Below are 12,487 nucleotides of genomic sequence, written 5' to 3'. Positions count from 1 at the left end.
ATATGTGGATCCTAGCTACAGATGATTGAACTTCTGTGTGAGTAGGAACAAAACTCAGTAGCAAAGGCCAGCAAGCTAGAAAAGAGAAATAAAGTGAAGAGTAAGGAAGGGAGGGGGTACTTAATGGGTGGTATTGTATATATGTAAGTAGAAGAATAGATTAATGGGGGTGAAAGGCCCAGGTGAAGAGATTGAGTAAAGGAAAGGTGGAGGGAGGGCTAATCAATATCTAAGAGGATATAAATAAATCATATGGAAACCTACTTTTGGAGGCAATGGAACACTCAGGAACCGTAGATTGTTGCTAGAAAATTTTCAGTGCCAGGGATGGGATACCTTCCAGTGAGTTGTTGGGCAAGGAGGTCCCTGATGGCCCCAAAACATTACAGGCCATGACCGAGACCCTTGGTTTCCCACCAGGAATAGATGATAAGACCCTACTGCTGAAGAAGATTCCACATACTTGGGCTGCAAGGCCACTGAGTAATCCTGCTGGAACTGAGCTGATAACATCCTCCATGTAGCCAGCTGGAAGAAGCCATTCTGCATGCAGTTCAATGGGAGAGAGAGAAATCAACAGTGACGAAACTCAACAGTAGACATGGCAAGCCTTATATTTGGTCAGCCAGGCCAAATGAGCCAAAGGGTATATAGTGACACGTCTGTCATGGTGGAAACTAACTGCCCTCTAATTGGACTGGAGGCTCGTTTCATGGGAGGGAATACATTCCTGATACTGAAAACTTAAAACAGGGGTAGTCTTGAGCCCTAGGGATGTAATGTCTGCTGCTGTCTGGCTAAATATATATACTATGATTATCAAATGCCCACTAAGCACTTCTCTTAATGTTCGTACCCTTATATTACTGCTACTCTCACTTTTGGTAGAGAATCTTCTCTTTTCAGATGGCAGTGACATTGGGATGACTCAGAAGGCATCATAGTGGTGGAAAGAAGTGACTGGAGTGCTCAGTACTGCAATATCTCTATCGTACCTTCCAAGGCTCAGGGTCTATTGTGGAAGAGGTGGCAGAAAGAATGTAAGAGCAAAGGAAGGGTAGGACTCCTTACAACATTCCCCTCCCCCCCGACACAAAATAGCCTGGATATCCATGACCTCACAGAGCCTGACACTACCTACACAAAACCATCATAATAGGAGGAAAAGGTTATGACATCAAAATAAAAGACAGACTGAATGAGATGGGTACGGGAGTTGATGGAGAATGGAGTTTCAAAGGGGAAAGTGGGGGGAGGGAGGGTCTTACCATGGGATGATTTTATAATCATAGAAGTTGTTAATAAAAATAAATTGAAAAAAAAATCCAAAAAAATAAAAATAAAAATAAAAATAAAAATAAAACAAGGAAGGGTTGGAGAGTGGATGGCTGTCTCATAATTCCAATGTGTACTCAAAATAAACCTGCACCATTCACGAAATGGCAAATGGACAGGCCAAGTATGAAAAACCCTGAAGTGATCAAACTGAACAAATGATATAGTATCTTTTGATCTTTTACCCAAACTCCAAAGATGGGTAGTAAGGGGCATGGGACATAGCTTAGTCAGTCAAGTGTCTGTGGTACCATGAATTAGAACCTGAGTTTGATTCCCAGGACCCACATAAAATGTTGGGCATGGGATCTGGGGAAATGGCTCACTGGGTAAAGTGCTTTGGAGGCCTAAATTTGAATCCTCAGAACCCACAAAAAAGCCTAATGTGGTAACATGCACCTGAAATCCCAATGCTGACCAGCAAGAAACAGGAGGATCCTCAGGGCTTGCTTGCCAGTCAGTCTAGTGTAATTGGTGAACTGTAGGCCAATGAGAGCCTATCTCCAAAAAGGTAGACAGTGTTCCTGAGGACAGCCAAGTTGTCCTCTGACCTCCACATGCACATGCAGCCACACATACATACAGACTCACTTAGAAACAGGCAAGCTGGCTGTGGTGGCAACTTTAATACCAGTATTCGGGAGGCAGTGGTAGGAGGATCACTGAGTTCGAGGCCACCCTGAGACTACATAATGAATTCCAGGTCAGCCTGGAATAGAGCAAGACCCTACCTCAAAAACACACTAAACAAATAAATAAATAAAAAGAAAGTGAAAAAGGAAGGGCCGGTAGTTAATTACTTATTTTAAAGAAAGAACTCTTAGAAACACAACTATGTCTTCTGAATTATAATGTGGATACAAAGCTATCTTCAGGAGTTCCCCGTGCCAGCCTGTGTGCAGGCGGTGGGCACAGCAGTCTGGAGTGAGTGGGCCAAACCTGTTTCCAGGCTCCACCCACCTTCCCAGTCTTGAGTTCCCTGCCTGACAGTGTACCAGCAGCTAGGAAGTCTGGAGTGAGTAGGCCAGACCCTTCCTTTTGGCTCCTCCCAGTTTCCTGGTCCAAGTTCCCAGAACCAGTCTGTGTGCTGGAGGACAGCAAGGAGTAAACAGGCCAGGCCCCTGTTCCCTGGTTCCTCCCAGTCTCTCCTGGTCCTGGTAGGTCCTACTGCACCTGGCTTGGAGAGGCCTGGTCCCTGTGTAAGCTGTGGAATTGGGCCTTTTGCTCTGGTATCCTGACTGGCCACTAGGTACCAACATCCCTGTTTAACTAAGTCAGAGGGTGCATGGGCCAAAGGATAAAAACTTGTTTCTTCCTCTACAAAATATAGAGCCTTCCTAAAATGGGTAGACAGCAATGCAAAAAAACCAACAAAATCAGAAAACTGAAAGATCTCCACCAAGGATGCCTAGTCCTACAATAGAAGCCTGCAATGAAATCATAGAGAAATCAACAGAAATTCATTCCAACAGCCTGAGTTGCTAACATACCTGAACAACATCTCAAGGCTTGGACAAAAGGCAGGGGAGAGCTTGGGGGAAGGAGGTGCAAAAAACTAAACCCAAAATGAACTGGCACCATAGAATCCTATATTCTGGAAGTCAGCCTAAAAGGTGGAACCCTCAAGTGGACCTTAGGGGGAACACCTGAATCAAAGGGCACTGGAGAGAGTGAGACAAAGCCTAACCATAAATTTCTCATGTTTCTCTTTCTTCTCTTTTTCTATTCCCTTGGCATTGGACTGTAATTCCCTGTACCAGGATATGGTTTACATCCACAATGAGATCAGAGAGACCTACTAGATCTCCCAAAACAAGTAAGACAGACTTCTGTCAGAGCCCTTGATTACCCACCAGAGGTTAATGGTAAGACCCTACTGCTGAAGACACCATACATTTGTCAGCAAGGACCATGGAGGGACCTGGTAGGAATCCTGAGGAGAGCCAGTCCCCAGACAATTAGCCCATCTAGTGCTAAAAGGTGCTAGCTACATGAGTTACTGAGGGAAAGTAGCCAAAATCTATCCAAGCAACTCAGTCTAAGCAAGTCAGAAGCAACAACCTGATGTGATGCTCATACAAGTGCAATAGTGACACACAGCCATGGTGGGTAACCAACTGTTCTAGGATTGGCTAACAAATCCGCTCAGTGGAAAGGAAACCATATCTAGAACTAGAAAACAAGTCAGAGTTATATGCAGGTAGTGATTCTGCTACCCATTGTCAAGCTCCCAACTAATCTAAAGGCTGTAAAAGGGTCTACTCCCTTGAAATTCTCTCTAAATTAATAATGGTTATCCCATTTAACCAGTGCTGACTTCATTCTCCATTGGAGAATCTGCTTCTCTTTTTCAGATGGGAGCTGGACCTGAGGAGATAAACGACCCAGTGCACACCACCTCGGCCCCAGCTGAAACCAGAGGAATCAGGGAAATGAGCAAGAATGCTGCTTTTTTAATGAATCTGGTATCAGCACAAGAGTGATGGAGATAGACACTAAGGACATTCAATACCTGCAAAACCAGAGATCCAGAGGCTCCTAAGAGCCCATCTCTGAAGTAGACTTAAAATGCTCCCAGCATGGTTCAGGGAATTTTGCAGAAGAGAGGGTGGAAAGATTGTTAGAGCCACAAGTTGGGACATTTTGCACAGAGACAATGACTCCCCCCACATAATGTATGACCCATAATCCCCTGAGGTTGACCTGCATCCCCAAATAAAGAAGGCCTCTTCAGAAAAGGGGCAGGGAGGAGGGAAAGGATAGTACCAACATGTGTTGTTTACATACTAAATATGTCCATATCTAATAAAAATAATAATAAAAAAGAAAAAGAAAAAAGCTATCTTCAGGGCTGGAGAGATGGCTTAGCAGTTAAGGTGCTTGCCTCCAAGCCTAAGGACCCATGCTTGATTCCCCATTACCCACATAAGCCAGATGCACAAGGTGGCACATGAGTTTGGAATTCATTTGTAGTATCTAGAGGCCCTGGAGCATCCATTATCTCTCAAATAAATAAATAAAATATCTTTTTTAAAAAAGCTATCTTCAGCTGGGCGTGGTGGCACATGCCTTTAATCCCAGCACTTGGGAACCAGAGGTAGGAGGATCGCTGTGAGTTCGAGGCCACCCTGAGACTACATAGTGAATTCCATGTCATACTGGGCTAGAGTGAAACCCTACCTCGAAAAACGAAAAAAGCTATCTTCGTCTGAAATTGAAGGGCTTGTAAGCACTTCAAATAGACTTTAAGTGTCCATAATATCACCTGCATTCTCTTATATTTTCAAGGCACTTAGAGAAAATGTTTTCAGGTCTCATGTGACTTTGTTCTATCAACACTGGTAAGTAATACTATCACCCTGGGCTAAGCAAAATTTATGTAGGTAGTAAAAGAACAGAGCCCCCAGCTCAGGTCTGGCTTGATGCAGGGGTGCCCTTACGGTGATTAATGTCATCGTTATGTGCACTTTAACAGGCCATCCCAACATCTTGCAAATCTTTCAGAACTACACATGTAGCCAGTTAGTTCACACCTAACAAACATGCATAACAAAGCCTCACAGTGTCAAAAGTTATGGGGCTCTAGGCAGTAGAAATTAAACAAGGTCTTTTCTACCTGTCTTGCCTTATGGGCTGTGCTAATGCCATGATTTCTTAGGCAGCTCATAGCTCTTGGGTCCGGGGCCCGGCCCACGTTCCAGTCAGAAACAGCGCCGCTGTCAATGGCCCACTGTAACACAAAACACAGGTCAAATTCCAGTACAGTACCTGCCGGGCAATGTGATTCATAGGGATGCCATGCTTCCTCATGCAGCTCTGCCCTCGATAGTCAGGGGGGTTCCCCACTTCATAGGTGGATGTAGCCGCACTGTCTATCCTCCACTGTGGGAGAGAAAAAGAATGTTCTCGCACTTTCCTGCCCAAAGGTGTTCAGACTAACGGCTCAAGGTACTGAATGGTACTTACGTTATCTGAAACATTTGCATCAGTTACTAGTTTTCTGAAAACTGCTTCTGCAATAGGTGACCGGCAAATGTTACCTTGAAATGAAAGGAGAGGATATACGCAGATTATTAGCTGTGGCAGAAAGATGGACGCTGACTCCTGACCTGAAGAATGGGTGCACCACCTCCCATATCAGATGTACACAGCTGCATCTCATCTTCCCTGGGGAAAAGCAAAGGCCAGCAGAGCAATGTAGGGTTCTGTGGCCTGCAGCTGATCAAACCAGATTCAGAGACCTGACACAACTGTCATGTAGGAAGACATGGTAGGAAAGCAAGCAAAACCAAAATCAGTTCCATAGGTTGCTACTACTGACCCATGAAATCTGTTACAACAAGCTTAGTTCAAAATAAAACACAACAGAACTGAAAACATGTATTTTCCAGTACACTACACATAATAAAGACATTTCATAAAGCTAAATACTAATATGTATAGGCATGATAATTCAACACATGCTTTTCTGAGCAATCATGCCAAAGCCCTGGCCAAGAAGAATGTGAACCCTGGGAGTCAGCTAGTTTGAGGAACATGAGGCCCTCCAGACTCCCCTGCCTGCATCAAACTTCTGACATCAGTCACCAAACCATGGGCCCCAGATCACATGGCTACAAATCTGGGATTCCCACAGACTCCCTTAGGTATTCTCTCAGATGACTCAGAAAAAAAGCTGTACTTATGACTCCATGCTAACAAGGTCCATATTAGAACCAGCTAGGGGAACAGAAGGTACATTCTAAGGGTCCCAAATAGGACATCTTTTTCTGCTCAGGGTCATCTGATCCTCCTATAACTGTTAAGTGGCAATACTTACAAGCATACTCCTGCCAACCAGGCAGCTCACCAGAGCACCAGTGTTCAGTCACTAGTAGCTAATTGAAGGGATGATGGACTTTGAGCCCCAAACATTGTCCTTTGCTATAAGCATCAACTGGGACCACCATAAGTAACAGACACTCCACCACTTCTAGAAAATCCAGGGAAAGCAGAGGTGAATTCCCAGGAGCCAGGACAAAGATCAAATTCTTAGCAAATTCTTAGAAAAAATAGTTTAAGAAACAATTCTACAAGCTAGGAAGCTCACAGACGCTAAATGAAATTGTGAAAAAGCCAATGTTTAACCAGTTTTAGTTTACATGAGAGCCTTCAGATTGAAGACCTGAAGAACAAGGGAAAACTGTCCAGCTTTATGCTTTATTTTCTAAGTTACCATCTGTTAGGTCAAGATGGGCTCCCAAGATGGAGTCACCAAGGACAGCAGAATGATGACAGAGGCATAAGGAAGTGGATTATCCATGCGGGTCTCAAGAAACTACCCAGCCATTATTCCTTCCTTGCCTAACAATGTCTCCAGCTCATGGTTTCCTGCCCCCTTATCTTGTAAGTCACCTGGTCACTGTTTTTGTCTCACACCTTGGCTATCTTAAGTCTCCCCTAAAGCAACCTTTTTTATTCAGCTCAGCAAAGAGTTCTTTTCCCTTCCTCACCTTCCCCCAACTGAAAAAGCCCTATAAAGCCCACTAACTAAAAACTCAAGTTGGATGTTCTCCACTCTTGAGAGTCAGCCCTACTTGCTGGTATTTTTCCTAAATAAAAGCTTTTATCTTTGCCTGCAAGTGGTTTGTGTGGTTTTGGTCACTTACACAAAACCTTATACCATCGACAGTTTTATGCTTAAATTTAATAAGAATGGACAGCTGGGCAGACCTGCAACTGGACAAAAGGCCACTACTTGATGGTAACATGGACAGGGAACCTGGCCAGGCTGTTCTGAACAGCACTCTGTCCTCCAAGGTGTGGGGTGAGAACCAGAAGGTCTTCAAGGGAAAAGGGAAAGTAAGCTTTCATGGGTTCTTTCATGGTTTCATGAGTTCTTAAAGGAAGTCGTATCTTAGAGGAATTCTGTTTTGCTGTGGCAGCAAAAGATAAGAAGGCAAGAAGAAGGTGAGAGAGACTGTTCAGAACACCCAGCAAGACAAAACATATTTTAGGATGCCATGTGTACCCCGACAACAGAAACACAACGAAGGGAGGGAAGGAAAAACTGTCAGAACAGAGGTTACACTGTGAAACACCTGGTGAATCTGAATCAGTCTTCAACGTGCAGTGAGACATAGGGATGGCCTAGTCAATGGACCAGTTCCTGCTGTCATGGCACATCTCCGTGTTAACAACAAAGCATCTGGCTTTTTCTTACACACTGACTTTCCATAGCAGTACAATGTCTTATCTGTAAACCATAAGAATTAAGCTATGAATCAACCCTAAATGCCTTCTATGTGCCAATTTGTTTCCACATTCTAATGTCTTCGATTTTTCTCCTGAAATACTGTCATCAGCACTGTTTACCACTGCAAAGTGCCCCACTTGTCACCACATACTCTGGAAATAGTTTTAATTAGGACAACTATGATTATTTTGAAACTTCAGAAGTAAAAAATGCCTAATATCTCAACATGTAAAGAGACAATGAAAGAACCTCCACCACTCTTCAAAAATTTATTAAGTGTAAAATAACAATTTTTCTCACAAATAAAACTTATACTATTTAGTGATTCAAAAACATAGTTATCTACTTTCCCCCAGATATGTGTATTTAAAACAAAAAGTTATGTTGTACACTGAAAAAACTCTACTTGTACAGAGACTACAAACCATACTACCTACAAGATCAATAGAAGTGAACATTCAATCCTAATAACTTGTCTTTGGTGTACCAAGCTGACAACACCAAATTAATGTTATTAAAAAAATAGGAGGCTGAGAATGTGGCTTAGTGCTTGCCTAAATGTGCAAGACCCTGGTTTAATCTGGGGCCGTACCAAAAATAAATTAGCAAACAAACAAGGAATAAAATAATGGAGATCATCGGTCATCAAGAAAATACAGAGCCTCAGGTTTCACCTTCTATAAGTCCAAGAAATGTAAGCAGCACCATGGTTCTCACATGAGCTACACTGGCTCAAGTCATTGCTGCCTTCCTCAGAAGGTCTCTGCTTTACAGAGTACAAAGCTAACCTCATCATGTTGCTAAAATAAGCTCTTCTTGGCCAGTAGCCCTGCCACCAACAAACTTCTGATGCTTCTCTACAACTCAGTCTTAAGAGTCAAACTAGGGCTGGAGAGATGGCTTAGCGGTTAAGTGCTTGCCTGTGAAGTCTACGGACCCTGGTTCGAGGCTTGATTTCCCAGGACCCACGTTAGTCAAATGCACAAGGGGGGTGCACACATCTGGAGTTCGTCTGCAGTGGCTGGTGGCCCTGGCACGCCCATTCTTTGTCTCCCTTTATCTGCCTCTTTCTCTCTGTGTCTGTTGCTCTCAAATAAATAAATTTTTTAAAAAAGAGTCAAACTAAAGGCTCTGATAGAATAAAACTTTTGCATGTGAAGTAAAACAGTTCACTGTATTCTAGAAGGGCTACTATACAGAATGCACCTTTCTTCCCCTAAAATTTTCAAGGAACAGAGTCTCACCATCTGACCAACAAACATTTGGCCAGGAAGGGCATCTTTGCCCTTTCGTCCCTCCTTCAGCATAATCTCAACCCTGCAGATGGAACAAGAGCTATGCCTCCTTTACCCTGCTCAACACCTCCCATGACTTATCTCATGCATACCAAGGCCAGGTCCTTACACAGCCTCCAAAGATCTGAACCTCAAATAGGAATCCCAAAACAAAAACTCATGTCCTACCATCTTTGTATATAGCCCAGAAGGCTATGAATACATTTTATACTCTTAAGTCACAGGGAAGAATGCAAATGTAGAAAATCTTGTTATATGTGAAAATGACAGAGTTCCAGTGTTGGTATCTACAAATAAAGCTCCACTTCAACACAGCCACGTTCCATCTATTATAAATGGTCAGTGGCTACACCACTGTTTTACAAGCTCAAAGATTTACTCTGGCTGTTTACAGAGTGCACATGTCCCTGGCCACCCTCAAGTCTGCTCACTGGTTGCCTTCAGGTGTGTCCTTCCCGATCAAATTGCTCCAGCTTTGTCTGAACACTTCTCACACAGTACCACTTGGTTGATGATGGTCGACACAAAATGTAGCTCCAGAAAGACTGGGCTTCATCTGTGATGTTCACTATTCTATGCATCCTTAATGCCTAGCATACAGTGCCTGGAAAAACAAACAACAACACAAAGGAACTGTATTGAAGACAAATGTCCACAAACACACCCTTCCCTGTGGTGACTGTAGTGCAATATGCCAACATAGCCAACAATAGCAAGTGAACACAGGCACAACAATGGGAAACTATTAGATACCTAAAAAAAAAAAAAAAAAAAAAGCACTATTTAACAAAACTGGTTCCACCAGCCAGTATGCAACAAAAACCTTAATACTCACTATCAATGTGAAGTGAGACCAGACTTTTACTTTTTTCCTTACAGAAATTAAATTGCACAAACACCCACTGAGCACCCCATACTGCAGTGTCCTCAAGATGGGAAAACAGAAAACCCTCCTTATTGCCCACAAGAAAGTTAGCACTCACTGGGATAGCACCAGGTTATCAATAATGAAATTTGTGGAATAAAATCTCTCCATAAGAGGTAAAAAGAGGCAATGGCCTGGGAAAGCAAAGATGGGAGTACAAGAATTTGATCCTACAGAACACAAGGGTCTCCACGTAAAACACAATATGGAGCTCAGTAAAACTGAACACATTATCAACGAACACAAATCACCTTCAGAGAGCCAGCCAGCTAGCATGGGGAGAAAAGGTATGGTGGGTGAGCAGGAAGCCAAGTGGACTTCCAAAGAGGAGCAGCTCTCTCCTGTTGGAAATGCAAACAGTAACGCACCACTTTAGGCGGGCTTCCTCGGGGTGCAGGCAGTGATGAAGAACGCTCAAGAAAGAAATTCTCCTTCAAGTAAGTGTGTGTGTGGGGGGGGGGTGGTGTCTGATGAAATTCAAAGAATGAAACTAATTCTGAATGGGAAGGTATTTTTAGATTTATTTATCTTTAAGAACTTCACATTGTTCATGCACACAGAGAAAATGGGCTAGAAACCAAAATTACAGAGACCCAGAGAATGGAAAACTGTAAGCTGAAACCCACAGTAACTGCAGCCCAAGGAAATCGCCTAACTGGAGAAAGTATATCACCGAGGATGTGTCCTTAAACTTGCCTTGGTCTTTTCCTACTTGACCGCTTTTCTGTGCTTCCGGTCCACATGGAGTGAAAAGCCAGTGCCTCAAGCTCTGGACACCATGACGACCACGATGTTCCCAGAATCAACCGAGCCCAACCACTGCCTGAAATGCACCCACTGAAACTATGAGCCAAAACAAATTTTCCCTCCCTAAAGTTGTTCTGGTTACGTTGTCACAGAGATGAGAAAACTGACACAGCTGGTGACGCGTGATACAGACTGAAAGGAGGAGGCCAGAGGCTGTCGGGGTGCAGGCGGGGGACACAGGTTTAGGGGGTGCGAGCGGATGAAGGTGGGCAGAGGCTCGGGAAGACTTTGCCAAGGCGCCCATTTTCCCCGGCCTAGTGTTTCTGGCTTGAGGCGCAACACAGTGCGCAGCCCAAGATCCCAAGGAGGAAAGTGTACGAAGTTGGCGAGCTCTTACCCAGACACACGAATAGCACCGACTTGGGTCCTACCTCAGCCATTTTCCCAGGCCGACTACGGCGCGCAGAGACGGCGTCGGCGCGTCCTCACGCAGCGCATGCGTACCACTAGCGTCTCGCCCTGCGCTTGCGCAGACGACCTCCTTGTACCCGCGCGCCGCGGGAGGCGGGGCCACGAGTCTCGGGAGGGCGACGCCGGGCTGGCGGGGTCGCGAGTCCCCTTCGGTCTGCGAACTAGCGCGCCTGCGCAGCGCACCTGAGCGCGGGCGGGTGCGTTCCGGGCGCGCTCGGCGACATGTGCCTGGCGCCGGGCTGGAGTGGGCGGTCGGTGGGCTCCCCGCGAGCGGTTCGCTGACTCCGGGGCTGCCCTAGCCCCAGTTCTCGACCCTTTCCTGCGGTGCACCCGCTGGACCCCAGCCCCTGGGTACTCCACTGCCCTTCTGGGTGGTGGGTCTTCCTGATGCAAAGATAGGATGGTTTAGAAGGCTCCACGGGCATGAGGAGGGCGGACGCAATTGTGTGCGGTCCGGAGCAGAGGTCCAGGGCATTGCTCACGGGCGAAAGCTGGGCGGACTCCACCTGCTCCCTCACCTGGGTCAGGTGCGCCCGCGGGGCGGGACCTGGGGAGGCGGACCGAGAGGACTTCCTCTTCCTGAGCCGGTGCCTAAAGCTGGCACCAAGCGGAGCGCGGCGCGACCACCAGTGAGTACGGGTCTCCCTGCTGGCGACGGGCGTTGCAATGCGATAGAGGACCGGGCATCGTCAGTCAGTCGCTGGGTGGGCTGGGTCGCGCATCTGCCGGGTCCTCCTCGCTGCGTCGATCGCTCCGCCGATCCCCAGAACAGAAGATTTAGCGATTTCTAGGGTTTTGATTGAAGAAGAGTCACAGCCGTTTCAGTTCCTAGAAAAGCTCTCCTGAGTTTCATATTTTGACGACTGACGTTAATTTTATGTGGTTTTTTTTTTTTTGTAAGATCTAGTGTTTCGCTATGTTCTGGTGCCCAATTATTTTTGAGAAAGGGCATCTTACGCACTGGACACGTGTGGGCGGGGCCCGCGCCATTGCAGCGAATCCCAAGATTTGCATGGGGCTCACCTGGGAGGGTGTGTTCTTCTGGAGGGGTTCCTGGGGGTGGGGTGTTCTGTGGATAGTGCGGCTTTCATGGGCGAGGGGCTCTCGGGATAAGGGGTGTTCCTTCGGGAGGGAGACTGTCAGGAGGAAGGTGGCTTTCTTTTGGGCAAGGGGCTCCCGCCCTCCACACACTGTCACCTGGCCTTGCAACATGGAGTCCGAGCTAGACCACTGTGGTGGCCTGAAAGCGGAGTGGCTAGAGAATCTTTCACTGAGGTGGTCTTTCTTTTTTAGTATGAGACTGCCCTCTATTGATTTGATTAAAGTAACGAAACGGGCATTCTCTACTTCTGAAAGCGTAGCATCTTCATTTCAAAAATGCCTACTGTTACCCACTACTCTGCTCGGGTTGAGCTAGAAAGACTTGAAGGAGCCACTCCCACCTGCAAGAATGCTCTGCCCTGGGGCAGGAGCTTGATC

At 45.8% G+C, this 12,487-nt stretch overlaps 2 protein-coding genes across 7 annotated transcripts in view; one reads left to right on the top strand and one right to left on the bottom strand.

Moving 5' to 3' along the window:
- Window positions 1-11,019, bottom strand: part of Acp1 (acid phosphatase 1) — a 28,253-nt gene extending 17,234 nt beyond the window's left edge. The window contains exons 1-3 of one of the 3 annotated variants that reach the window (XM_045144421.1): window positions 10,935-11,019; window positions 5,302-5,375; window positions 5,104-5,217 (exon numbers count right to left, since the gene is read on the bottom strand). In XM_045144421.1, coding sequence (XP_045000356.1) covers window positions 5,104-5,217; window positions 5,302-5,375; window positions 10,935-10,977 — 231 coding nt within the window. In that variant the 5' untranslated portion in view covers window positions 10,978-11,019. Of the gene's footprint in view, window positions 1-4,951; window positions 5,218-5,301; window positions 5,376-10,934 lie in introns of all 3 variants that reach the window. The other 2 variants (XM_045144422.1, XR_006635797.1) reach the window with 2 other exon arrangements.
- Window positions 11,020-11,218: 199 nt separating this feature from the next.
- Sh3yl1 (SH3 and SYLF domain containing 1) overlaps window positions 11,219-12,487 on the top strand; it is a 32,816-nt gene continuing 31,547 nt past the window's right edge. For 3 of the 4 annotated variants that reach the window (XM_045144265.1, XM_045144263.1, XM_045144264.1), the window contains exon 1: window positions 11,219-11,637. Coding sequence is in view for 3 of the 4 variants with exons in the window: in XM_045144263.1 (XP_045000198.1) it covers window position 11,637 (1 nt within the window). In the remaining variant the exon portion in view is untranslated. The remainder of the gene's footprint in view (window positions 11,638-12,487) is intronic. The other variant, XM_045144262.1, reaches the window with a different exon arrangement.

This window comes from Jaculus jaculus, chromosome 2, assembly GCF_020740685.1.
Source record: "Jaculus jaculus isolate mJacJac1 chromosome 2, mJacJac1.mat.Y.cur, whole genome shotgun sequence".
Classification (NCBI taxonomy): domain Eukaryota; kingdom Metazoa; phylum Chordata; class Mammalia; order Rodentia; family Dipodidae; genus Jaculus; species Jaculus jaculus.
Note: the sequence above shows the minus strand (reverse complement) of the source record. Positions and strands in the feature narration are given on the sequence as shown.